At 29.9% G+C, this 27,510-nt stretch overlaps 2 protein-coding genes across 5 annotated transcripts; both read left to right on the top strand.

The window, feature by feature from the left end:
- Positions 1-217: 217 nt before the first annotated feature.
- On the top strand, positions 218-27,510 carry LOC145933224 (luciferin 4-monooxygenase-like). 3 transcript variants are annotated; one of them, XM_083032794.1, is made up of 10 exons: positions 218-358; positions 3,431-3,580; positions 18,153-18,272; positions 18,445-18,561; positions 20,395-20,602; positions 22,053-22,528; positions 23,377-23,554; positions 23,717-23,938; positions 26,759-26,988; positions 27,246-27,510. In XM_083032794.1, the coding sequence occupies exons 3-10, from the start codon at positions 18,252-18,254 to the stop codon at positions 27,402-27,404; spliced, it is 1,611 nt and encodes a 536-aa protein (XP_082888920.1). In that variant the 5' UTR covers positions 218-358; positions 3,431-3,580; positions 18,153-18,251; the 3' UTR covers positions 27,405-27,510. The 3 variants fall into 3 exon arrangements, with proteins under 3 accessions (XP_082888920.1, XP_082888921.1, XP_082888922.1); XM_083032795.1 differs by having other exon boundaries at positions 18,224-18,272; XM_083032796.1 differs by having other exon boundaries at positions 27,175-27,305.
- On the top strand, positions 5,532-17,101 carry LOC145947497 (uncharacterized). 2 transcript variants are annotated; one of them, XR_014427179.1, is made up of 10 exons: positions 5,532-5,682; positions 6,249-6,389; positions 11,536-11,750; positions 12,088-12,363; positions 13,424-13,480; positions 13,660-13,707; positions 13,889-14,133; positions 14,337-14,496; positions 14,650-15,199; positions 16,927-17,101. XR_014427179.1 is itself a non-coding variant. In XM_083057283.1 (9 exons), exons 3-9 carry the CDS (start codon positions 11,549-11,551, stop codon positions 14,751-14,753), a joined length of 1,092 nt encoding a protein of 363 aa, XP_082913409.1. In that variant the 5' UTR covers positions 5,532-5,682; positions 6,249-6,389; positions 11,536-11,548; the 3' UTR covers positions 14,754-15,662. The 2 variants fall into 2 exon arrangements, 1 of the variants encoding a protein (XP_082913409.1); XM_083057283.1 differs by lacking the exon at positions 16,927-17,101 and having other exon boundaries at positions 14,650-15,662.

Below are 27,510 nucleotides of genomic sequence, written 5' to 3' on the forward strand. Positions count from 1 at the left end.
TTTATAGAGAAAAATATTTTATATGTCGTCATATATCACATTATTTCTTGCTTACACATGTTCGTTCTATTTTTAATAATTTTATCGTATGCATATAAAAGTAGAGCAGACTCTATTAAACTTGATAGTGTATTGGTTGCTTGTTGCGATATGTCATGAGACACTGTCGTAAATAACAGATACTGCGATCATTCGTATAATTACGATGCACAGTGCAATCAATGAGCGCCCTTTAACGTCACGACATTACTAGTAAGCATTGCATCGTGAAACTAGAAGCAAGCAAAGTTTAGTCCTTCCGTGACGAGTCATCAGTAAGGAGCTGTACACAACCCTTCGTTCCATTTTCGAGGGATTAGTAAGTCTTTCTGTTACAATATTTATGAATATATTGTATTATTATGTGAATTCGATTTATTGTCATTATGTGTGCTTGATTCTAGCAATTTTTTACACATTTTGATTTTTATGGCATAAAACATTTTTATTTATATTCGTATTGCCGACAGTGTAGAAATACTTCTTTTTTAATTTTAACGAAATGCTTAAATTATAACATCTGTGGATGACGTATGTCATTCAGCTCTCTTATTCAATGTCACTTTATCGATGAAATTTTGTAATTTTTTATTGTAACATTTAATTTCATTCTTAGCAAACAAATTTAGAAATAAAAATTCAGAGATTAGTTTAACTATTTTAATTTATCTATTTAACAATTTAAAAATTTCTCATAAATTTTATCTTGGCTATTCAATGATCCATTTAATTTGAATATTTATGTAAAAATTCTTAATAGAAAAAGAGATATTTTTAAACAAATACAATTATAAAAGTTCTACTGAATATAATTAAATCGAAGTAAAAAATGGCAATAAGAGCCAAGTGCAGTAAAGGAATTTTCTCGATAAAATTTTGCATTGCATTGCCTTTTCTTTAACATATTATTCTTGATTAACATATCTTCTTGATTAACACATTTCATTACTTTGCGTATATTTATTTAATCATGTTTGTCCATCAGTAATGTTTTTTTCATGAAATATTTTTAGTATCTATTTATTGCGTTTATGTATATGCTTATACATAATATCTTTGTATCATATATCTTTGCTTCCTGGTCTGCTAAATGAAAGCGACACATTTTAAAGATGCCTGAGATGTATCTAAAGCTATATTATTGAACTCTCTATTTTTGAATTGCTCTTAATGACCTGAGAGACTTCGGTATAAATTTTTATACGTATTAATAACAAAGGAGGATGGGTAAAATCACCGGATTTTGGCCCAAACGATGGAACTTTTTTATGCATGTCTTCTTATATTTTTGGATGTGTTGAATTCAAATCAAACGTTATTTTCAAGGTGCACCGATGGGAAAATATTGAAAATCGCATTTAAATTGCAGTTCTGCTCTTAGCATGACCCTTCGTCGTATTTATTTGGAATTGTGCTTTGAACAGCTTGAGTTTGGTCACGATGAGATTTTCTGTAACATATTACGCATTCAAACATATTATCACTTACATGACGATATGATGATCTTGCTTTTTTAGCTAAGCTTACGCCACAAATGTTACAAATCTTATCCATTCCGATCAATAAAAAAATGAAGAAATATATTATAACGCCACGCCGGAGTAATTATTGCCGGAAAATATGAAAAGATAAATCTAAGCGCTCTAATAAAAATAGTTTTTTTTTTAAATAGAGCCGAATTTGACTGTAAGTCAGTCTAAATGTGAGAATAAAACTAATTTTTTTCTGAAATATCCCAATAATATCTTGTGTGGCAAGTGTGGAAAACAATGAATTACGTCGCGCGTGAAGTTGTAGCATGAGCCGAAGGCACAAGTACGAGTGTGAATGTATCTGTATCATAAGCTGAGGCGAATGCGGCAACTTCACGCGCGACGTAATTCGTTGTCTTCCGCACATGCCATATACAATATTTTTTGTAATGCTTGACTTTTAACACACACACATACAAACACACACACACGAGATGAGATAGCCGCCACGTCTACGTCATTGATCTTGGGTCATGCTAAGAGCAGAACTGCAATTTAAATGCGATTTTCAATATTTTCCCATCGGTGCACCTTGAAAGTAACGTTTGATTTGAATTCAGCATATCCAAAAATATAAGAAAACATGCATAAAAAAGGTTCCATCGCTTGGGCCAAAATCCGATGATTTTACCCATCCTCCTTTTTATTTATTTTTATTTATTATTTTGTTTGATTGCTTTGCGGATTTATTTATATAATCTCTGTTTATAATTATGATTTAACTGAAAATGGCCCGAAAAAAAATCAAAACACTTATTTTTTAACATTATTTTTACAGATTAACAATTAAGTGTATGCGCGCCTTACTTAACTGTGGTTGGCTATTATTATCATTTTTTACTTCGATTTAATTATCTCTAAATAACTTTACACTTTTAAATAGAATTAAAAAATATTTTTGAACTATAATTTAAAAACAAGTAAAAAATACATGCCACTTATATAAAAATATATTCAAACTTGTATGTAACAAGTGAAGCAGTTCAACAAAATAAAAAGTTGTTAAATACTGTTAAAAATTTAATTTGTATTTAATAACAAATACAAAAAAAAAAATTGTATTTAATAACAAATACAAATATAATACAAATGGCTAATTAGTTAATTGTACACTGATAATTTATAATTAACGCAAAGTGTGTGTGACTAAAGATTCTGTTAATTTTTACAATATATTTTATATAGTGTATATATTATATAGTTTATAAAATGTATATACAGTATATATATAGTATATAATGTAAAAAAAATGTTTCTCAAATTCTAAATTGCGCAAAATGAATTTAAGATCAATATAAACTTTGCATATCTGAGTCATATTAAGAATCACTGTCTCGTATATACTCTCATTATTGTATAGATTATACTGCTCAAATTAATGGAATTTCTAAATGGTGCTTAGCATTGATTATAAATTAGTAGTATACAATTATGCATTTGGCAAATTGCATTAATTTCATAATTGTTTTTAAACAGCTAATAAAATAATGTTAAATATTATTTTATTTGTTCAAACTTTTATACAACTAATGCCAACATATTCTTTTACGTATCTACATACATTTATGCCATTTTACGATGTAATTTTACAACACAATTAATTGTTAATATTTTGTAAAAATATAAGCTAGAAAAAGATATATAATAAGCATTTTATAAATATTAAAATGAAAAAAAAATTTTACTAGAATTTTATTTTATCTTCCAATTACAATTACAAAGTAATACATATGAAATGTAATTATACTAGACTACATTATAATTATATAGATCACATTGTCCGTAAATAAAAACTTATTATTTTTAAGAAAAAAGATTAAATTTCAAACAAACTCAAATCCAAACTTTTTCATATACAGGATGTCCCATCTTAGAAGATCCACATAAATCTCATCAGAAACTTTGCGTTATCTTAAAAAATGTTTCAAGTAAACGTTATTTGATATTGAGAAAAAATCATCCGATAATGATTTTTATTTGGCCTTGGATCCAAAGGGATTATTTCCAAGGTTAACTTAATTTTTTTAAACGAAATCACTATATCTTTCATGAATTGCACGGAGTAAATCAGTTGACGTAATTTAATGGGATAAAAAGCGCATTCAAACTTTACTTTTAAAATGCGTTTTGGTGAAACCCGATATAATAATTTTACGCTGAATTAGGGATAAGTATGCTAAATCATACTCCCTAAGGTAAATATTAAAACTATCAAAGAAATAAAATTTTTTTATTTTTTTGAAACTATAATTCTTTGTCAACGAAATACGCTAAACATTAACACAACATTATTGTTTCATATTGTAAATTAAAAATTACAAAGAAAGATAATATTTAGCACGATTTAAAATACCAGTTTGCTAAATTGTAACCATGAGTTTTTAAATCTCTAATAATAAAATTAAGAAATTGTAAAAAAAATAAAGTTTTATTTTCTACAAAAGTCTACAACAAAACATATCTATAAGAATGTTATATTTATAATCAAAAATTCTCTTCAAAAATTTAACAAAAATATAAATCGGTAATAGATAGGCTATTCGAGCCGTACGCGGATGTCGGTGCGTCGATTCCAACGAAATTAATTTTTCGTTGGAATTAACTAATTGTGCACGGGGCACAAATTTTGCTTGGTACACCGCCAAGACTTTATTACGGAACAATCTCAATTCGAGATTTTTAATTCCAAAGATCCCCTCTGTCCCCCCTAAAGAAATGTAGGCGAGAAAAATATAGATCCGAAAGTCGCTGAATCGGGAATCGAACCCGAGACCTTTCGCTTGCCGGGCGACTGCTCTCACCATCTGAGCTATTCAGACCCTTCGACTCTATATTTTTCTCTGCCTTGATAAACAACTATTTGTAAATAATGCCTTTTTCAGCCGGCGTGAATTAAACACTAAGAATATAAAGGCTCGATATATATCAAATATAAATCGGTAATAGATAGGCTATTCGAGTCGTACGCGGATGTCGGTGCCCCGTGCACAATTAGTTAATTCTAACGAAAAATTAATTTTCGTTGGAATCGACGCACCGACATCCGCGTACGGCTCGAATAGCCTATCTATTACCGATTTATATTTGATATATATCGAGCCTTTATATTCTTAGTGTTTAACAAAAATAGTTATTGTATTACACAAAAATATTGATGAAGAGTCTTATCTCAATATAATTATAAACTTTAATAATATTTTCTTTAGTTGTCCATCTATTATAAATATAAAGATAAAAATTAATGCCTAAATAAAAAAATGAATTTAGTAAATCGTATCAGTACGATATAAGAAAAAGTTTAACTCTTATTTTTAATTTTGTTTAAGAAATACAGTAGAGGTACGATTTAACGAATGACACGATTTAGCATGCTTTCCCCTATGTCAATCTAAAAAGTCGGTTTTTTAATGTCGGTTTTTAAATTGTGATTTAAAAGTTATCAATTCGAATTGCAATTCTGTTTAAGATGTCGCATTAAAGTTTAAAATCACATCTGTGTGTGTGTGTGTGTATTTCTAAAATACCCAGACAGCATACAATGTCCATTGGACGTCCAGTTTTGGTTTTTATTTAGTCCGAACATCCATGGACATAATATGAACGTTTTAAGAATATCCATTATTCGACGTTCAAAGTATATTTATTTTAGATGTTTAAAAAATGTTCATTATTGGACGTTAAAAGTATATTTATATTTAGACGTTTTAAAAATGTTTTATGTATATATAAAAAATGTTCGTCGAAATTTTGTCTGATCTTTTGATTGCGTTCGGGAACCACACGCTCTTAGAGCCAGAGTGTCGTTTTCTATCTTTGTTATTTACGAAAAGGTGAACTAGGACAGAAACACACTCAGAGTGCTAAGAGCATGGGTCCCGAACGCAGGCCTGTGAACATTCTTTCGTTAAACGGAGTATACATACTCTGTTTTACTTGCCTCGTGATTGAGGATGCTTTTAGATCCGCGATAGATCTAAAAAGAATATCTCGTGAGCATTCACTTGTTTATGATGTTTTCTGACCGAATATTACGTGCATGTGATATTCAATTTTTCTCGTCCTTCCCGCCTTCGCCAGTTCTCGAAGATTGGTGCTGCGCATATACTAGAAGGTAATCCTTATTTATTTCATTATTATATTCATTAATAAACTTTATAAAATTATAAATTAATTAGCGTACATATTTTTTCATATATTTTTCATATTTTCCGTGCACTTTCTTGTAAATTCAATCTTTCGAAAAATAGTAAGGTTATGGTAACAAAATTCCAAATAAAATGAAAAATATAATTAATCCTAAGGCATATCATTTCATATGACATTCTGAAATGCATTATTTGAATTCTTTAATCGTTTTTAACAATTAACACATTGATTTTTATTAAAATTATTGTCTATTGTGAACTTGGTTCATTAAAAGAAGTCAACTTCCATTACGTACCTTGTTATTATAATTGCAATATTTAGGGCTAATTATAATTTTATTGTTTCTTCATTAAGTTTCTTCATTTTAATATAAAAGTTTATTAAAGTTCATATACATCCCATCCATGCATAAAGACACCTTAAAATGTTTTATCGCAAAACATTTATTTAAAATTTTGAATACATATAGTATAATTCTGGATTTTTCTATCGCATCTTTTTCTTGTAATTTAATCAAGTTTTATATTTCAGACCATCTGTTACGCATACAGTGGAGAAACGTTACAAAGAACATCTTACACAACATTTTGTTTTATCTGGAAGTCAACATTGGTAACATCTAGTACTGTTTTGTCTGGAAGTCAACATTTGGTACTCAACATTGAATATAAGGTAAAATATAATTATATGTTTATAATCTTTGTGCTCTTGAAGCAATTTTTGCTTTGATTATTTGCTCGCAATGGGACAGATGTCTTTCGCTTTTAGTCTTAACGTCATAATTCAACATGTCCATAGTGATAGATCATAAGCCTTAAAAAAATGTAATAAGTTTGCAACTTCTTGATGATTATTTTTTAATTTTTTAATTAAATTTATTTTTTATTTTTTAATTTTTTAATTTTTTTAGAAATTATGTTTAAAATATATATATTCTCGTCATGTATCATCATTAAAAAATATATTAGTATTTATCAAGAAATATTTATCAAAAAGACGAAAGAATCAATTGATAAATTGTGAAATATATCGTAACAGATATCTAAATACATGAAGAAGACATTAAAAGTAGAAAACATAAGAAACATTGCGACTAATGCGGTAAAAGAAATCATTACTTTGATATATAATAATATATATCAAAAGTTATATATATATATATATATATATATATATATATATTACTTAATATATATATATATATATGGAGGAGTAAAAGCCATAGTGGTGTAAGTCAAATTTTTTAGAACATTAACTTGTACATTAGATGCAATTTATATATTGTATAGAGTGCATCTATGCACACGAGTCAATATTTTAAAAAATTTGACTTACCCACTATGGCTTTTATCCCTCCATATGTATATATATATAGTAAAATGATATCAAAAGTAATATATATATATATATATATATATATTTATATATTTCTTTCATCGCATTAGTCGCAATGTCTCTAATGTATTTTACTTCTAATGTATTTAGATATTTGTTACGATATATTTCACGATTTATCAATTGATTCATTCCTTTATCTTTTTGATAAATACTTCTTGATAAATACTGTATACTGCTTTTTGATGGGATGATACATGATGGGAATATATTTTAAACAGACACAATTTCTAAAAAAAAATGAAAAAATAATCATCAAGAAGTTGTAAACTTATTACATTTTGTTAAAATTTATGATGTACCACTACAGACATGTTGAATTATGACTATGAATTATTAAAAGCGAGAAGATTATGTATCTTAATTTGTATCTTAACATTCTATAATACAAAGAGAGATCTTACGTCTGAAGATTATATTAGGGAATATATATATATATTTAAACTATTGTATTGTTTAAATTAGTTATATAAATTTTCTTGATAAAATATGAAATATTTCGTTAAATATTCATTTTTCGACGATTTTATTTTAATAATATCTGATTAATTCTATTTATAAAACTTACTCTTTTGAAATTATTTAAATATAACTTTTAAAATGAGACATTGTATATATGTTTATATACGATGTCTCATTGAGTAATATACATATATGTATATATATATATATATATGTATATATATATATATATATATGTATGTATATGTATATATATATATATATATATATATATATATACAGGGTGTTGAAAAAAAAGGGTAAAATATTTTAAGGGGATTTAGTATGCCCAAAAACAAGTCGAAAAGTCTTAATAAACATGAGTCCGCAAATAAATCGTTTTTGAAATATTTTTAATTTTATTTTTTTTTATAATTTATATTTTTTTGTTTTAAATTATTTTTATTATAATTTATGCGAAAAAATAAGCTGGTATTTTACCTTATCTTAAAGAAGAAATATTCATGTGAATATAGGTAAATTAAATTAAATTATAGGTAAGTTAAGTTATATGACATATTGCAAATATCTCAAAAATGACTTCTTTGCGGACCCATGTTTATTAAAACTTTTTAACTTATTTTGAGGCAAACTAAATTCCCTTAAATTATTTTACCTTTTTTTTTCAACACCCTGTATATGTATACATATACACATATTTTGTATATATATAAAAGTTATATATATTATTGTATATGTATGTATATATGTATATATATAAGTTATACATCATCATCTCAGAGGTAAACTGTATATTAAATCATATTTTTCGAAAAGTATGCAGTAAAACATTTTCCAATTTAAATGTAACTAAAATTTACCCATAATCCATAATTATGTCACTTATTGAAATATCTTTGTAAGTGTTGCAAATTAGCATTGAAACTAATAAAAATTTCAAACAGTCTACTAAAAATTTACAAAGTGACTTAATATAGTTTACCTTTAAGATGCTGATGTATGCTGATATATTTCATATACATTCATATATACATTCATATATGGCACATTATTTTAGCAAGGCAAAATAATTTTGTTTATAGTGTCAAGATGACAGATTTTCTAATACTAAAAGTGTTATTTGTACAATTTATAACTTTTTCTTGTCGAGCGACAATTTAACGTTTTTCTGCAAACAAAAAATATCCAATAGATACTTTTTAAATTAAAATTTGAAATAAATAATTTTAATTTCATTGCTAGAAAAAATTTCAAATTTTAAATAAAACTTAAGAAATAAATTTGTTTATATTAAATTTAATTACAAAATTAGTTATAAAATTAACCGTATAAAATATTTTTTATATAAATTTAGATTTTATTTTTAGTTCTGTGAATCTGTCATTCCATCAGCATCTATTTTCTCATCTGTAAGTTGAGAATTTAATAATGTCCGAAATTAAGAAATATTATATGAGAGCAAAGAGAAAGCGTTTCCAAGAAGAAGTCTTTTCTGAACCTGAGCCTAATCCTCCTAAAATTATTACAAGATCCTCTGAACCAACAAATATAAGTATCCTACCAACAAATATCTCTACCAATGACATACAACCAGAATCGCAACCAGAACTTTCTGAAAACATTTTAGAATCAGATTTGTTCTTTTATGAATCTGATAAATCAAATGAATATCTTCCACTTTTCTCCCACTCACCTTCAGATTCAGTCAATTCTGATATATATAAGTATTTTTCTCATGACAGTACTAAAGAAAATAATTCAGAAGAAAATATACAATTAAATTTAAGACAGTGGTCATTGACGCATAATATTTCGCATGCAGCATTAAGTGATTTATTAAAATTATTAAAAATTCGTATTCCTGAATTACCCACTGATGCTCGAAGTCTTTTAAACACTTGTCGTACAATTGTAAGTAAAGTTATTGAACCTGGGCAATATTATCATTTCGGTGTAGAGAATTGTATAAAAAATCTTATAAATTACTCTAATGATTTTTTTAAGAATACTGGAATTATAGAACTTGCAATTAATATAGATGGTCTGCCTTTGGCAAAAAGTTCTGGAAGTCAAGTTTATCCCATTTTATGTCGGCTTGTCAAACATCATAGTAATGTAGATATGATTGGCATTTATCATGGCTATGAAAAACCTAAAAACGTTAACTGTTACTTAAGCGATTTTGTTGAAGATATATCAATTGTTATTAATAATGGAATTGTTATCGATACTAAACATTATTCTGTCAAAATTTCTCATTTTATTTGTGATGCAGTAGCGAAAGCTTATATTACCTATACAATTGGTCATATGGGTTATTGTTCGTGTACTAAATGTTATGAGGAAGGTACTTATATTAATAATCGTGTCTGCTTTCCTAATACTAATCATTTACGTTTAAGAACAGATAAAGATTACAGATTAAAAGTTCAAGAAGATCATCATAATGGCACAAGCTTATTAGAACAGATTCCTGGTCTTGATATGATTAAATCTTTTCCCTTAGATTATATGCATTTAATTTGCCTTGGAGTCGTAAAAAAACTAGTAGTAAATTTTTGGTGTTTTGGAAAACCTTCCGTAAAATTATCATATCGGGATATTGCAAATATATCTTCTAATTTAATTAATCAAGCTAAAAATATGCCAATAGAATTTAACCGTAAACCTCGATCATTACTTGAAGCAAAAAGATGGAAAGCTACTGAGTTTAGGCAATTTTTGTTTTACACTGGTCCTGTTGTACTTCGAAAAATATTAAATAATGATAGATACATAAATTTTCTTTGTTTACATTTTGCAATAATTATATTAACGTCTTCAAAATATTCATGCTTTATTGATTATGCTTCTAAACTTCTTTTGTATTTTGTGAACACATTTAAAATTTTATATGGTGCAGAAAATATATCTCATAATGTTCATAATTTGTTGCATCTTTCTGAAGATGTAAAAATTCATGGCCCATTAGACAATTTCAGCGCTTTCCCATTTGAAAATTATTTACAAAATATTTTAAAATCCATTCGTAAAGGTGAAAAACCGTTAGCACAAATAATTAAAAGGAAAAGCGAACAAAATTTTCATCAAGTTCAAATAGTAGAAAGGACAAATAAAAAATATCCTATTTATGAAAAGGAACATTGTGCTGGTCCGATTCTTAATCTTAACATTTGTAAACAATTTAAAAAAATTATTTTACAAGACTTTGTGTTGCGTATAGATCATCCTAATAATTGTTGTACTCTTATCAATGGAGACATAATTTTAATTGAAAATATTGTGCATTGGAATAATGCCTTTAAATTAATTGGCAGAAAGTTTTTGATTGTTGAAAATTTCTATACGCGTCCCTGCGAATCAAAAGATATTGGAATCTGTTCTGTTGACAATGTTGGTCCTCTTGAAGTATTTAATGTAGCAGATATTTCATTTAAATGTGTGATATTAAATTGGGAGGAAAAACATGTAATATTTCCATTAATACATTTATGCAAACATTAATTGTTAATGTTATCATCAACGATTACTATTATCTTTTTTATTGCAGAAAAACTTTTTCAAATTTATGAAAAAGAGTTTTGTTTTTATAATTTTTTGTTCTTTTTTCAACTTTTTTAAAAACTGATTTAAAAATTACATTGACTTTTTTAAACTGATTTTAAACTGATTTTTAAATTTAATTAATTTTAAAGATTTAAGCTTTTCCTGATCTTATATATATTTCGCAATTACCTCCTATTAACAAATTGTTTAATATATATTAACTATTATATATCCTATTAACAAATATTTTTTATAAAATCGAAATAAAAAATGTTGCATTGCCTATAATTAATTAAGAAAAAAAGTCAATGGGTGATTATTCTTTACTTTTTTTCTTTTTCTTTACCATTAAAATTATTGAAATGGTTACATTCTTGATTACGAGTTGTTTACGTTTAAATTGTTTATGTTTTAGTTATTTATGTAAAATGTGTGAAAAAACGTGGACTGTTATTCAATTCGAAGAAGATTGTTCTGTGGAAGCGGTACCCTCAATATGGATACAAGGGCAGTTTTGCCATTGGCCTACATATTCACGGGAAAAATTAATGACTGCAATAAAAAAGCATGAATCTTTAAATACATGCTGGCCCAGCTATAAAATTAGAAGCTTCAGAAATTCTACTTTTGGTGAGTTCTTATATTTAAAATAAATGTTACATTGAAAGGAAAGGCTCAGATAAAATATCATTGATGTAGTAAAACGCGCTACATGAGAGTCTTGCGCGGTAATAATGCGCGAAGTATTTATAATAGATATTTACTTTATTATTTGTACGCGTTTCGGCTCTTGTTCGATTCTTTAGCAACAATTAAACAATAATCAAATTCTACACGCATTATTTATCGCGCCTTACCAGGCTTTATAGCTCATATATTTACTATACCTAAAATGTATTTACTAGTTTTTATATAATTATATAAAATTAATGCAAAATAGAACAAATATATTTTTTAATTTTTTAAGATGACTATTTCAAAGCACGCTCAAAAGCACGTACCGCTGAAGTGACAAGTGACTTAAATTCTGAAATAGAAGAGAACGCTAAAAGAAAAAGAATTCAGAAAACGTTTACTTCATCAGAAGAGGATTTAGAAACCTCATTATTATCAGAACCACCAATATTAAAAACGAAAACTAAAATACAGCAGAAAAAATGTAGTTCTTTAAGAAAAGAAAGTTCTACATCACTTAACGTAAATCAGTCTACATATGATGAGTCTTCATACAATACAGAAAATAGTAAGTTTTTATATTTATATATTAATTTATATATTAACTAATCGTATATTTTAATTAACACTTGTGCATAATATAAATATTATATATACTATATATTTGTTTGTGACGCATGCAGTTATCTCGTAAGGTTAGCAATATGGCAAAAAAATGTATACAAAAGTTGTAGGGGTCAGAGGGGAACGTCTTGTGTCGTAAGCATGATCTTATTCTAGGAGGCATTTTTGAGATTTCGAGATCATCATTACTTTTTTAAACGAAACCAATATAATTTTCTTACATAAATCGATTCCTCGTAAATTTGGCATAAAAAATTGTTAAAGTTGAATAGTCATAGAAAACTGAATGGTTTATGAGATATTTTATGCTTCATTCTGACATATTTTAACAAAAAATATGAAATATCTTGTAATATACTTATTTGTCGATAAATCTTACCTTAATAATTTTCTGCATAGAATAATGAGATAAATCAATTGGTATAAAAAAAGTTATTTAAAAAAAAGTGCAGTTACACATTGCAAATTGCAAATTTTTTTTAAATACAAGAGTGTTTTTCATAAAATATCTCGTAAACCATTCAATTTTCGATTATTCAATTTTCGATTATTCAATTTTAACAATTTTTACGCCAAATATTACGAGGAATCGATTTATTTAAGAAAATTATAGTAGTTCCGTTTAAAAAAGTAATGATGACCTTGAAATCTCAAAAATGCTTCCACCTGGAATAAGATTATGCTTACGACAAAACGTCCCTCTCTGAATCCTACAACTTTTGTATACATTTTGTATACAACACTTTTTGCCACATTGCTAACCTTACGAGGTAACTGTGTGCGTCACTTAAAATGGGCCACCCTGTATAAATCTACTTTGATGGACAATTTCCTTCTGTATATATTACCGTACAATCCATGTGCCACAATACTATAACAAATGACAAATATTTATCACATAATTTCTTGTAGAATTAGATTTATAATAAGCATGTAGAATTTTATACATTTTTTCTCTTTTGTTTATATGTATATATCTTATATTTTTAAAATACTTTTTACAGATAATTCAATTCTTAGTGAAAATGATGATTCACAATATTATGAAACAACGCTAGTTAGTAAGTGTATTTTATATACAATTTTATTTTCATTTTATAGTCTTATACACATTTATAGAAATAATTTCGAGAGACACTGTTGACAGTACAGTAAGAAATAATAGAAAATTAAATATTTTTATTTAAAAAATTAATTTTTTTACAAGAATTGGTTAATATATATATAAATATTTCTGTAGGTACGCCATGCAATTCAGCTTGCTCTAGTAAGAGAGAGAAACTTGACGGTAATAAACATTATTATTTACTAGTCATTACACATACACACATACACGCACACACACAAACTCACGCACCACGCTCACACTCACGAACGCACACACGCTCACACGCACGCACACACGCACGCGCGTGCGTGTATGTGTAATGACTAGTAAATTTAAATATAAATTGAAATGACTTTTTCAGAGAAGACTGCTAAGAATTTAATGGGCCAGAATTATTTAATACGGAGTATTGTTATTGATATATTGTCTGAGGTTAAAGAAATTAAACTGCAACTAAAAAATAACTCTCAAGAAACAAGTACCAAAGAAAAGGAAGAAATAATTTCAATATTCAATAATAAAGATGTACCTCTTCCGCTTAAAACCGAAGAAGATCTTCAGACAGTGGAACTTATTCTAGAGAATGATGATGAAATTATTAAAGCGGTAATTAAAGTTTAGCTCACATTTATTTTAAAAATAATTTACATATATGTATATAATGTAAATTATTTTTAAGTTAATCATATAGTTAAATAAATTAAATAAAATAAATATTTCTAACAATTCAGACTTTTTATATGTAAAATATGTTATTTCTCTTTTTAATTATATTTAGTTTGTAAGAGCAACATTTATTTATTTTTTAGATGAATGAATTGATACAAATAGGAGGGAATAATGGATATGAATTTATTAGAAGAGCTTTATCCATGATGCTAACTAATGAGATTGCAGATAAATATAGTTTTTTTGGAAGAAAAAAGAAAAAATCCTTTTGTAATCTCAACATTTGCAAACTTCTAATAAGTGAGTATTACATCCTAGAAAAGTTTCAAGTATAAATTTCAAACAAAAATAAATTTAATGAAAACGAATAATATATGAATATTCATCTCTCATTTTGTTATAAATTAAGTAATTTTATGTTTGATTTTAATAATGATATATTATTTTAAATAGGTGCATCACAAAAAGGACGATATTGTGAAACAACCAAAGAAGCGGAAAAATTTATTCAAGGATGGTTAAGAAGAGCTGCTGAAAGGGGAAAATTAAGGAAATAATTTTATTTCATATATTGGCACTTGTCCGCCAGATTTATTCCAAGATAAAGAATTCGCATTAGCTGTATTGGGCATTGGGCACTCATCATCGCTGAGACGTCCCTTAATATTGCAACATACCACAAAGCGAAAAAGAAAAAAACGAATAACTGATTTAATTTTTAATTTTTTTTAAGATGATTTTCACTTTCTAATTAATTTTATTTATACTTGTACAGGATGTCCGATGTCGATCGCTCCCCACCCATCGTATGCGGTAGAGGCGATTAACGAATAAGAAAGTCATCTATCGTTTTGCGATCTTCGCAATAATTAATAAATAATTAATTAAACAAGATCGACCAATTCGCACGTGTGTACAAAGCGCGTGGCGAGAAGAAACCATCTACTGTTATGGTATTTAGTGCACGGCAAAGTAGTGAAAGGAGCGCTCTACAAAAGAAAATGTACGTACAAGCGGCGCGTTTCTCTTTCTTTCTCGCGTCTCTTTTTCTTTTTCTCGCATTTCCCATCTTTCTCTCGCGTTTCTCTCTCTTCTCTCGCGTTTCTTTCTCTCTCTCTCTCTCTCTCTCTCTCTCTCTCTCTCTCTCTCTCTCTCTCTCGCGTTTATCTCATCTCTTTCGCATACCTTTCTCTTTCTCTCGCATTTCTCTCACTTTTCGCGTTTTTCTCTCTTCTCTCGCATTTCTGTCGCCTCGCATCCCTTTCTTCCTTTCCCTTCCGCGTTTCTTTCTTCTTTCGCGTTTCTTTCGTCTCTCTCGCGTACCTTTCTCTCTCGCGTACCTTTCTCTCTCGCGTTGCTGTCGCCTCTCGCATCCCTTTCTCTCTTTCGTGTTTCTTTCTCTTTTCGCGTTTCTCGTCTCTCGCGTACCTTTCTCTCTCTGTCGCGTTTCTCTTTCTTCTGTTGCGTCGCCTCGCATCCGTTTTTCTCTTTTGCGTTTCTTTTTCTTCTCGCGTTTCTGTCGCCTCTTGCATCCCTTTCTCTCTTTCACGTTTTTCTCACTTCTCGCGTTTCTTTTTCTTCTCGCGTTTTTCTCTTTCTCTTAATTTTTTTTCACCTCTTTCGCGTATCTTTCTCTCTTTCGCGAAAAAGAGAGAAACGCGAGAGAAGAGAGAAACCTGAAAAGTGAGAGAAACGAGAGAGAGAGAGAGAGGAGAGAGAGAGAGAGAGAGAGAGAGAGAGAGAGAGAGAAGAGAGAGAGAGAGAGAGAGAGAGAGAGAGAGAGAGAGAGAGAGAGAGAGAGAGAGAGAGAGAGAGAGAGAAAGAGAGAGAAACGCTAGAGAAGAGAGAGAAATACGAGAAAGGTGAGAGAAACGCGCGAGAGAGAGAGAAAGAGAGAGAGAGAGAGAGAGAGGAGAGAGAGAGAGAGAGAGAGAGAGAGAGAGAGAGAGAGAGAGAGAGAGAGAGAGAGAGAGAGAGAGAGAGAGAGAGAGAGAGAGAGAGAGAGAGAGAGAGAGAGAGAGAGAGAGAGAGAGAGAGGAGAGAGAGAGAGAGAGAGAGAGAGAGAGAGAGAGAGAGAGAGAGAGAGAGAGAGAGAGAGAGAGTGAGATATGGAGGGACGCAAGAAAGAGAGGGAAACGCACCGCTCATACGTAGGCATTTTCTTTTATAGAGCGCTCTTTTTACTATTTCGCCGTGCGCTGAGTACCATAACAGTAGGCGGTCTCTTCTCGCCGCGCGCTTGTACACGCGCGTGAATTAGTCGATTTTTTAAAATTAATTACTCATTAATTATTGCGAAGATCGCAAAACAGTAGAGAACTTTCCTATTCAGGTTAATTCCCTCTACCTGCACGAATGGGGCAACACCGGACACGCTGTATATATTGAAACTAAATAACGCTTATATTAATTTTTCATAATTGTGTTTATTGTCTTCTATCATCACTAAATGTTTATATAGCATTTCTAATCTGAACATTCATATAAAAGCAGAAGTATCAATTTGGATTATTTCCGACTCTTATCTGAATACCAACTTCATACTTTCAGCATTTTTAGTTTTTATGTTAATTTTTGAAAATATATCAAGAATAGCTTGATAGTGCAATGACTTCGTAGTGTAAAAGCATTTCAAATATAATATATTTCGTTGGATAGAATGATAGATATTCTTGTTAATGATAGATATTCTTTAAATGTCATGTGTTTTGAATATTTCTATGGTTGTAGGATTGTCAATCTACTTGTAGAACATCCATAGTTCAAGTATTGATGATGGAATAATTCAATTTGTGAATAATAAGATGATTCACATGCCGTGTCTTATTTGTAAGAAATCGATTTTATATATGTTCCTTAAATAACTCATTTCTTTTAATATGTGTTATATATAATATATTCTAGATGTAACAACATGCACAAAATAATATTCCGTCTTAATTGTTTTGTAATTATTATAAGCATATACGGAATAATGCATTGTAATGTGTTGATAAAAATTAGAGATGTTTTATTATTTATGTTTGCATTATTTGAAATAGATGCAATTATTGTTTTATAATATGCTATAAATAGAAACTACTTTAAAACAATAATAAAACTTAAAATATATATAAAATTAAGCTACTAAATTTGTTCTTTCTTTATTAAAGTTCAATTTTAATGCTATATATTAAGAATTTAATTTGTTAACAGTTACAATTTTTTGCGCAATTAATAAGTTGCTAACAAGTTAACTCTAATTTACATTAAAAATGAACTTTACCTATATACCTACCTAATATATAATAAAAAATAATGCACACGTTCAAAAAACGTTCAGAAGACATCCAGAGGATGAAAATTCGTTCTCTGGATGTCCTCTGAGCGTCTTTCGAACATGTGTGCTGTTAGGAATAATAATAAAAAATTCGTTTAATGTTCGAAACAGGTCCAATTTTAGTCCGTTCAGTCCTTAAAATGGACATTTTTTGATTGTCCAAATTAGTAACACTGGATCTCTTTAAAATGTCCGAAAGATGTCTGCGGATCTAATCTGGATGTTTTAAATACGTACGAAACGTCCAGCATGTACCTTTTTAATACGTTTTTAAAACGTTACTGTGCTGTCTGGGTATATCCTTCAACTTTTCTCTTTGCATTGTTATAAAGAACTAACGTAGATCATTGAGTCTTTTTTCAGAGAAAGAGAGAGATTTGAGATGTCTTATAACTTTGTTTGCCGAACCTTATTAATTACTGACCTTATCCTGAGCACGTTTATAACCTTTTGTTTTTTATCCCTCTTACCAAAAAGAATTGCCAATAAAACTATAGGCATAATTCATAAAACTTTTCCATTACGAAACATTACCTGAAGAATATCATATATCTTTTTGTATCATTTAAAAATCTAACAAAGATCTAACAAATCTTCAAGCACTCGAAACGAAAATCTAATTAATCCATACTTATAGACAACAAGCAACATCTTTAGAAAAGCTGTTAATCATTATACTGTTTAATACTGTGTCCATTTTAAACATAGGATCTAAAACTCCATTATTTCCAACGAAATGACTACAAACGATTCAAGGGTAAATATAAAAACGCATATAATTATATAATTAACCTTTTTTATAATATTTAAACAAAAATTCACTGTCAACATAGCGTGATATAGATTACAAATACAAAACAAAAAGCTATAAAGGCTTGCAAAGGCATGTATTGCGTTTATTAATAATCAAATTTATTTATTATTTTTAGACTTTTATTGTAGAAAACAATATTTATAAGGGAGAAACAACGTCTATGCCTAACTATAAGAATATTGGAGAAATGATGTGGAATAAGATTAAAAGTCATGGAGACAAAATGGCACACGTAAGTCAACACTTACACATGATATAAATACTAGACATTTTAGAAAAAAAAGAAATTTTCGAGCTAATAAGTAATAAATAAATTTCCGTGCCTAAGTAATGAGAAATATAATTTGAAAAGAAGTATTTTCTGAAATTGTATAGTACTTATTGAAAGATATTGATAATTATGGGAGAACAATAGCACCTGTGTATTTTATATCAATTGTTCTTCTATCAAAATATTTATAAGATATACACAACATAAATTTGTGTTACTAAAGCTGGATTTTGTATATGTATATGATATTCTATATGCACAGTCTTATATCTTAAACTATATTCTATTTTATCATATATTATTTTAATATTTAATTTTGACAATTAGCGAAAATAAAACAGGATCAAGAGTTCTAAATGTTTTTTATATAATCAAACTTTTTTGAAAATATTATAATTTTTTCGCGCTTGTGTATTTCTTGCGCTCTCTTATTAACCCGACACTATTTTCTATTTATACTGTACTATTTATATCTATATTATATTGTATAATTGTATTATTAATGTTATTATATCATATCACATGTATATATTCGTATTTGTATTATTAAAAATACTTGCTAAAAATAAGTAGAGACATTTGTATGAGAGGAAACATAAGTTTCCAAACAAATGCTATTCAATTCAATCGCGAAATCTTTTATTGTTTCGACAATTGTAGTGAAATTTTCGTTCCCAATTTGTCAAAATTAACAGTAATAAAATTATTATATAATGAAAATAAAAAATATTCTAACACTAAAACTATTATTTCTCAACAAACTTCTGACAATATAATGTTATTGTTATCACACTATTTATTTTCTTAATTTTATTACAGTAGTAAATTACTTATAATGGATAATACGCAAAATGCTGACATGACAAAAAACGACACTTCGTGCGTGCGCTCGAAAAAGTGCGAGTGTGTGTGAAGGGAACTACTTGAGCGAGTGTTGTCAACTAAAAGAAACCAATTAAACTAAAAATTTAACAGTTATTATAAAATATGTATATGTTTGATTCTATAAAATATTTGTTATATGAACAGGCATAAAAATTTGATTTGCATTTTTAATTTTATAACGAGTAAACATTTTAGAGAAATTATAAGATATTGAAAATAAACTTAAGATATTTCAAAATCACCTAATGTTTTTTTAACTATGACTAAAAACAATCTACAATAAAACGTTTGGTATTGGGTTGAACGAAAAGTTCGTGCCATTTTTTTTGGTCAAATTAAAAGATGATTTTTTTATTTACATGTAACTTTATTCATTAAGGTATTCGCCGTTTTTCTCGATAACCTTTAGCAATCTTTTGGGTAGCTTCATGATTCCATCCATGTAGAACTTTTTAGTTTTTTGGGCGAAAAACTGTTTCAAGTTATTTTTGCAGGCTTCCAAGGAAGTGAAGTTCTTGCCGTTAAGAAAATTTTGCAGGGACTGGAATAAATGATAATCGGAGAGTGCAAGGTCCGGTGAATACGACGGGTGGGGTAGAACATCCCAGCCAAGCTGTATCAATTTCTGCCGAGTGACCAAAAAGACATGACAACTTCACTTCCTTGGAAGCCTGCAAAAATAACTTGGAACAGTTTTTCGCCCAAAAAACTGAAAAGTTCTACATAGATGGAATCATGAAGCTACCCAAAAGATGGCTAAAGGTTACCGAGAAAAAGGGCGAATACCTTAATGAATAAAGTTACATGTAAATTTAAAAACATAATCTTTTAATTTGACCAAAAAAACGGCACAAACTTTCCGTTCAACCCAGTTTTGAGACACTTACTAAAATAGCAATAAAATTACAGCTCGACGCATGCACTGAAAAAGAAGTTACTTATGCGGAGTTACAAAATAAAGTCGTAAGATGCGCATTGTGGCTACAAGAACGAGAAATCAAATCTAGCGATATTGTCAGTGTGTGCACAAATAATCATCTCAATTCCATCGTGCCCTGCTTGGCGGCAATTTATATTAACGCAATCTTCAATCCGTGGAACGAAAACATGGACTTGCGTAAGTTCTTCCGCGATAACGCAATTTTTGATTAATATAATCAGAGAGAAGTAATTCTAAATATAATAAATATAATTTTATCTATTTTAAATTTATTATATTTTTTTATTATATTTTATAATATTTATTTTATATTTTTTTATTATAATAATATTTTAATATTGTCAAAATTTTATTATATGTATATTAGGGTGGTCGTTAAATGGAAGATCATGTTGGATGGTCATAAATCAGCTCCAAATGTAGAAAAAATGATTCTCTAATTTTTTCAGATTTTTATTTTCAGCCCTGAGTCACCCTGTTTGCACGTGAAATACCTAAAACAAAAGCTCAATGTATCATCAGGACTACCAATACAAGAAAATAAGCTGTATTAAAAAAGAATACAAAAAAAAAATTCTTCAACAAAAAAAAAATCAATGGAAAATAATAAATTAATCGATATATTGATACTCCGTAAAATAATAATTTAAATTTTTTCACTCAATTTGTGTGTAGTATAACACAACTCGAGTGAAATACCTCATATACGATGTTTTACTATTTTCACGGCAATGAAACGTATTTCATAAAATGTTGCTATTTTAGACTAGAACTAACTTAAATAAATATTTTTTAAATGAAAAAGAAAATTACGTGCCAACAGGGAGACTCAGGGCTCAAAATAAAAATCTGAAAAAATTAGATTTTTTTTTTCACATTTAAAGCCGATTTACGACTATCCAACATTAAAATTGAAAAACCCATATAAGAACCACCCTAATGTATATATTGTAAGAAAGTCCCTTTGGGTTAACCGGAGAACCTCTCTTAGATGTCAGGATGAGGGTATATTGATCAGCGGATAATTCTTCTGGACGATTTCAATTAAATCAGAACTCAAGCTTCTTTATAAATGGTTAAAGAAGTTTAATTAATAAACTGCGGGAGCCAATAATACAATTATAATGTCTTGAAGTCAATATGCGTGTACTCTTTACAATGTCTCTCACAAGACTCTCACTCACATGTTTTAAATCTCCCTCGCTTGTCTTACTCGCAACCCGTTACTAGGGCTGCGTTCGGAAACGTCACCCGAGTGCATTCCTTCTCTTTCTATATCGCTGAGAAATGATATAGAAAGAGAAGGAATGCACTCGGGTGATGTTTCCGAACGCAGCCCAGGGCAGACGACATACCGACGTCATCACGCAACCGCAGACGCACAGACGTATGCGCGAGTTTAATATACCGAGTAGTCGAATAGTAATGTATAACCTTACAACATTTACTATATTTTTATTATATTTTTATTATAATCATATTTTAATTATATTTTATCTATTTTAAATTAATTAAAATAGATCCTTTTTATTATGTAGTTGTAAAATAATATTTATGTATTATTTATTTTATTTAGTGTTTAATATTAATGTAGTCCCTTAATTAATTGTGTGCTATTTGTCATTAGACAACACGCTGCATGCTATGCAACTCACTATTCCAAAAGTAATATTCTGCAGCGAGAAATCCGTTAACGTTATCCTGAGTGCAATAAAAAAATGTAATTACAATCCCACGATTGTGGTTTTCGGCGACTATCCCGACGCCATCTCGTTTTCCGACATCTTGAGCACGTACAGTGATACGGAAGTGGAGAATTTCCAGTATATCGATCACGATGATATAAAAAAAACGATGTGCATCATACATTCGTCAGGTACCACGGGACCACCGAAAGGCGTTGAAATATCCAATTATTCTTTGTTGCGTCTCGGCACCGATAAGAACATAGACTTGATCGATGGAGTCGCAATTTGGTTCTCGTCACTTTATTGGATGACCGGAATAATAATAAATTTCATGTCGATCGCGCAGGGCGCCAAAGTGATCCTTTATCCGGAATTCGACGAAGAAATGATATATCTATTAATCGAAAAATACAAGGTAAAAGAGCAAAAAAGATAAACATTGCTTGCAATAAAATTTATCTTTCACTTTATGTGAAAAATAAGAGAGAGAGGGGAGTGACGAAAAATCTTTATATAATATAAAAAATAAAAGTTTTAAAAAGGCACTTTTTTTATTTATTATAAATGCGCGCGAGTAATTTTAAATTCGTCTCTTCCTAACTTTAGAAAAAATGAAAATTACATATATAGAGACATATCAATTTGATTGAAATTTTTGTTAAACATTATTTTATAAATAATAATTTTATAAATAATAAATAATAAAATTATTTTTATATAGGATGGCCTACATAATTCTTAACAGCTTGATATTTTTGTGCTATAAATTTTATATTATGTTGCATAATTCATACATGTTTTATGCATACTATCTCAAATTTCTTTGTGAAATTTTAGATTCAAGAATGTTAAAAAAATAATTATACAATTTTATACTGTAATGATTTTCATAACATGATTTACAAAATTAAATTCTGAAATGTATTCAGCAAAAATTTGCTAAGATGATTTGCGCTAATACTACAATTAGTAATATTTATTTTATAAAGGCAATTTTATAAAAATTGCTACATATTATAAAATCAATAACTTTAAAATTTAAATTACATTTTTTTTATAACACAATATTATACATTGTTATATTAAAATTAAAATGATATGCTAAAATTTGTCTGCATGCTTTCTTACCTGGGAATATCAAGTAACATATGCATTTTACATTTTTACATATAATAATAAGACACAAAAGTATAAATCTTTTATGATGATCTTCTATGATGATCTTTAATGATAAACTTTTTTATGATTTCTTGTGCTATTTAGATAACTATGGTCTTTCTAAGCACGTATATGATAAATCGGTTTCTCAGAGCAAATCACATACAAAAATTTCCATTATCGTCTTTAAAAAGTATAATTTTTGGCGGTTCAAGAATTGAACTGAAAGTACACGAAAAAATAAGATGTATTTTATCACATGTGCAAATATTACAAGGTTTTGGTAAGATATTATTTTAATATAATTAAATATCTCAATATCAATTAATATGAATATTAATATAAATAAATATATATATATATATATATGCATATATATAAAATATAAAATATCTATACTAACAAAATATGTAATAAAAACTTAATCATTTATCTTCGTTTCAAGGAATGACAGAACTTAGTGCATTTGGGACACTGCAGAAATCGAGTCATAAGAGTGGATCTTGCGGAACAGTACTTCAGAATGTACAGATGAAAATCGTTGACCTAGAAAACGGAAAGGCTCTTGGACCAAATCACTTGGGAGAATTGTGCATAAAGACGGAAACTTTAATGAATGGCTATTACAAAAATCTTGAAGCAACTAAAAATATTGTTGATGAACAAGGTAAAAGAAATCTATACATTTTTTTTCATATTAGTGTCTTTTCTCCATCTTTCCCAAATGATTTCGACTCTGACATTATCGAGGTTATAATCTTGGTTAACTTCCAAAACTTTTTAGATATTGCTTATTATTTATTAAAAAATTACATAAATAAAGCTTTATGCAAATCAAAGTTTGATTAAAATAAATTGTTAAAATATAATATTAGACATATTACATAAATGTTGAACAAATGAAAATGTCACTGATTGAAACAATGACAAAATTTCATCAAAGATTACTATAAGTATTTCTCTAAACTTGTAACGGTCGCTTTTCGCGAGCTCGGAATAACTCGGTCGGGATCAGGGCTCGTAAAAAGGGTGAGACAACGAACGTAGTATTGGGTATAATATATACAGTTTATTAAATCTAGGTGTTAGTATTTACAAGTGTTCGTGTGTATGTGTGTGTGTGTAACGCCTGTCTTTAAATCTCCGGATATTATGCGGGTCTTTAAATCGCCTCGGAGTGTTGGTTGACACGTACGCCGGTGTGTATGTGTGTATGAGCGGGATGGTCGTGTTTACGTCGCCCGCTAGACGCGGGGTCGGGGCGGCGCGAGGGGCGCTCGGTGTTGTCGCGACGCGAGTCGGCGCGGGTAGAAAAACGCGTCAGCTGAGAGCGGCCGCTCTCTTCGATATATCGAAGAGAGCGCAATCGAACGGCGCGCGTAGTAGTCGGCCGCGTTGTCGGCAGGATTACGTAGACCGTGATTTATTAAATGACGCGACGGCTCGGTGTGTCACGGCCGTCCGTATGGGGTGCGGAGGGAGGAACGCACTGACGGTCGAGAAACCTCGACGAAGGCGGCGGAGCTCCACCCGCTGACGTCAGCGCGCTTTTTGCGGGGCGCGGTCGGAACCCCGGACTCTCGAGAATATCTCGGGGGAGACAGAGGACCTCTACCTCGAAGTCGGGGGAACAGTGGAAGCGGAAGCCGGAAGTTCGGAGCACGGAGATTATCTCCGCAGAGGCAGCGTACTCGTCTATCTCGGTCTCTTTTTCCGGGCGGATGGATTCTCCGGTACGGCGGAGTCGGAACGGTATCTGAGAGAGCTCTTATCGCGAGCTCTCTTTTTATACGGATCGAGTAACGGGATCGGAGGCTGGATCGAAGGAGAGGGAGTGGGGGTGATGGTACTCGGTTTATTTCGGCGCGCGTCGGGCGTTTACGGTGAACCGTGTTTAACGGTTTGATTAATTAAATGTGGCGCTCGGCGCCTGCCGAGCCCGGCCGGTGTTCGCCAGGCGCAGCCTTCCGACGGGTGGACGGTCGGGAACGATACGGGGGGCGTCGTTACAAACTTTAGGAAAAATATTCACACTTTATGTTTCCTCCACTTCCTCCATTTTATGTTTCACTGATTATGACAGTAAGATTTCACTGAAAAATCAACCACTCAATAACTGATTCCTCTTACAAAGAAAGATGGTGAAATCCCTCTCCGATTTTCATGAGCTTAAGATATGTTGTAGTTTAGGTGAAAATAAGAAACACATCTTTTCTTATATAACCATTTTGTTCATTTTAAGGTGAACAACTCCTTTAAAAAAGTTCTTATATATCTACGAATGCCATTAAAATAAAAAACAATTTTTTTTATTTTGACGGTATTCGTAGAAATATAAGAACTCAATTTCGTGCTCTTAACAATGTTATTTATAGTCACACTAATATTACTACTTAATGCGCTACTTAAAGCCCTATAATTTTTATTTGAAAAATTTTTTTCAAAAAGCATTTGTTTTCGAGTTACGAGTATATACACTACGCAAAACAATTAGGGGAGCGCTTTAAAACTTGCAAAATTTGATGATTTTTAAGAAGCCATATCTCGGCTTAGAGAGGTCGTAGAACAATGTTTCTGAGCGCATTTTAACGGGCAAAGCCTCAACTTTAAAGTGGGTAATGTAGCATTATTCGTCTCATCAAACTGTTTTTTGTGTGAAGCTTAAAATCAGATGGCGAAAAAACTCTGGAAATTTCTTGACTTTGTAATTGTCCATGGAAAAAGCAGGGATGGAACCATAAATGCCACCACATTGGCTTTGAAGTAGGAACTCTTCCCTTTAAAATGCCGCAAGAAACATTGCTCTATCATGCCTAGGAGCCGAGTTATCGCATTTCAAAGTCACCCCTGCATTTTGCAAGATTTTTAGCAATACCGCCGGCATTCGCGTTATCCAATGTGCACCATGGGAAGGTTGCTCGGTTGGATTTTGCACATCATGTGATGGTGTATGTGTACGTCAATGTTAAGTGTGTGCGTGATGCGTGTGTGTGTGTGTGTGTGTGTTTGTCAGCAGAGATAAGGACCCCACGTTTCGTCACTCCCGCTGCTATGTGTGTGGGTGTATGGGTGGGTGGGTGTGGGTATGTGGGTGTGCGCGCATACACCCACATACACACTCACATACACCCACACACGTACACACACATCCCCACCTATACACTCACACACACTTACACACACAGCAGAGAAAGTTTGGAGTCGTTAACTACCGCGGAGTGACGAACCATGGGGTCCTTATCTCTGCTGACACGCACACACACGCATCACGCACACATTCTCTTAACATTGACGTACACATACACCATACACATGCAAGTTTTAAAGCGCTTCCCTAATTGTTTTGCGTAGTATATAAACATATGTATATATAATATACGTATAACCTAAATTTAATTAAACCAAATAATACACAAAAACCTAAGAGGACGCAATAAAATATTTAATAGTAATAATATTACATATAATATAAACCCAATTTTTTTAGGATGGCTGCATTCGGATGACATTAGTTATTTCGATGAAAATGGAGAACTTTTTATTGTCGATAGAATAAAAAACCGTATAAAATACAGAGGATATCAAATCTCACCTGGAGAAATCGAGAGTGTCTTACTATTGCATCCAGCAGTATTGGAAGTTGCAGTAACAGCAATTCCTCATCCAATAGACGATGAACATCCTGTTGCTTTTGTCGTCAAGACGCCAGGAGTCGAGGTACAATTTTGTTACAAATATGATAAGGCTACAAGAGTGAGTGTTTACGTTCACAAAATTGTAACTTTTAAGAAATTCATAATTTATAAATAGTATCAAAATTTTAAGAATCTTTCGAGAGCTTTTTTTTCTAAATGTTTATAGTCAATTTATTAACAAATCTATTGTCACTAATTATTTTTATAGATTACTTTTTAATGCAGAGTATAAAATCATGTATTCTATAATGCAATAATGATTAAATTGCATATGCGCAGGTAACGGAACAAGAACTAATAGACTTGGTGACAAATAACATGATGGATCAATATAAGCTTCGCGCTGGAGTGATATTTCTAAATGCTTTACCACATACAAGTACAGGAAAAATTGCAAAGAAAGAATTAAAAGCTATGGCTAAAGAATTGCTTATATAAATAAAAAGAAATTATAATTATACTTTTTACAATCATTATTATAATTACATATTCATAATTTATATAACTTTTTCATATATCTGGACATCCATATACATACATACGT

This window comes from Prenolepis imparis, unplaced genomic scaffold, assembly GCF_030444845.1.
Source record: "Prenolepis imparis isolate NDT839.2.m4 unplaced genomic scaffold, iyPreImpa1.0 SCAF_2, whole genome shotgun sequence".
In the NCBI taxonomy this organism is placed as follows: Eukaryota; Metazoa; Arthropoda; class Insecta; order Hymenoptera; family Formicidae; genus Prenolepis; species Prenolepis imparis.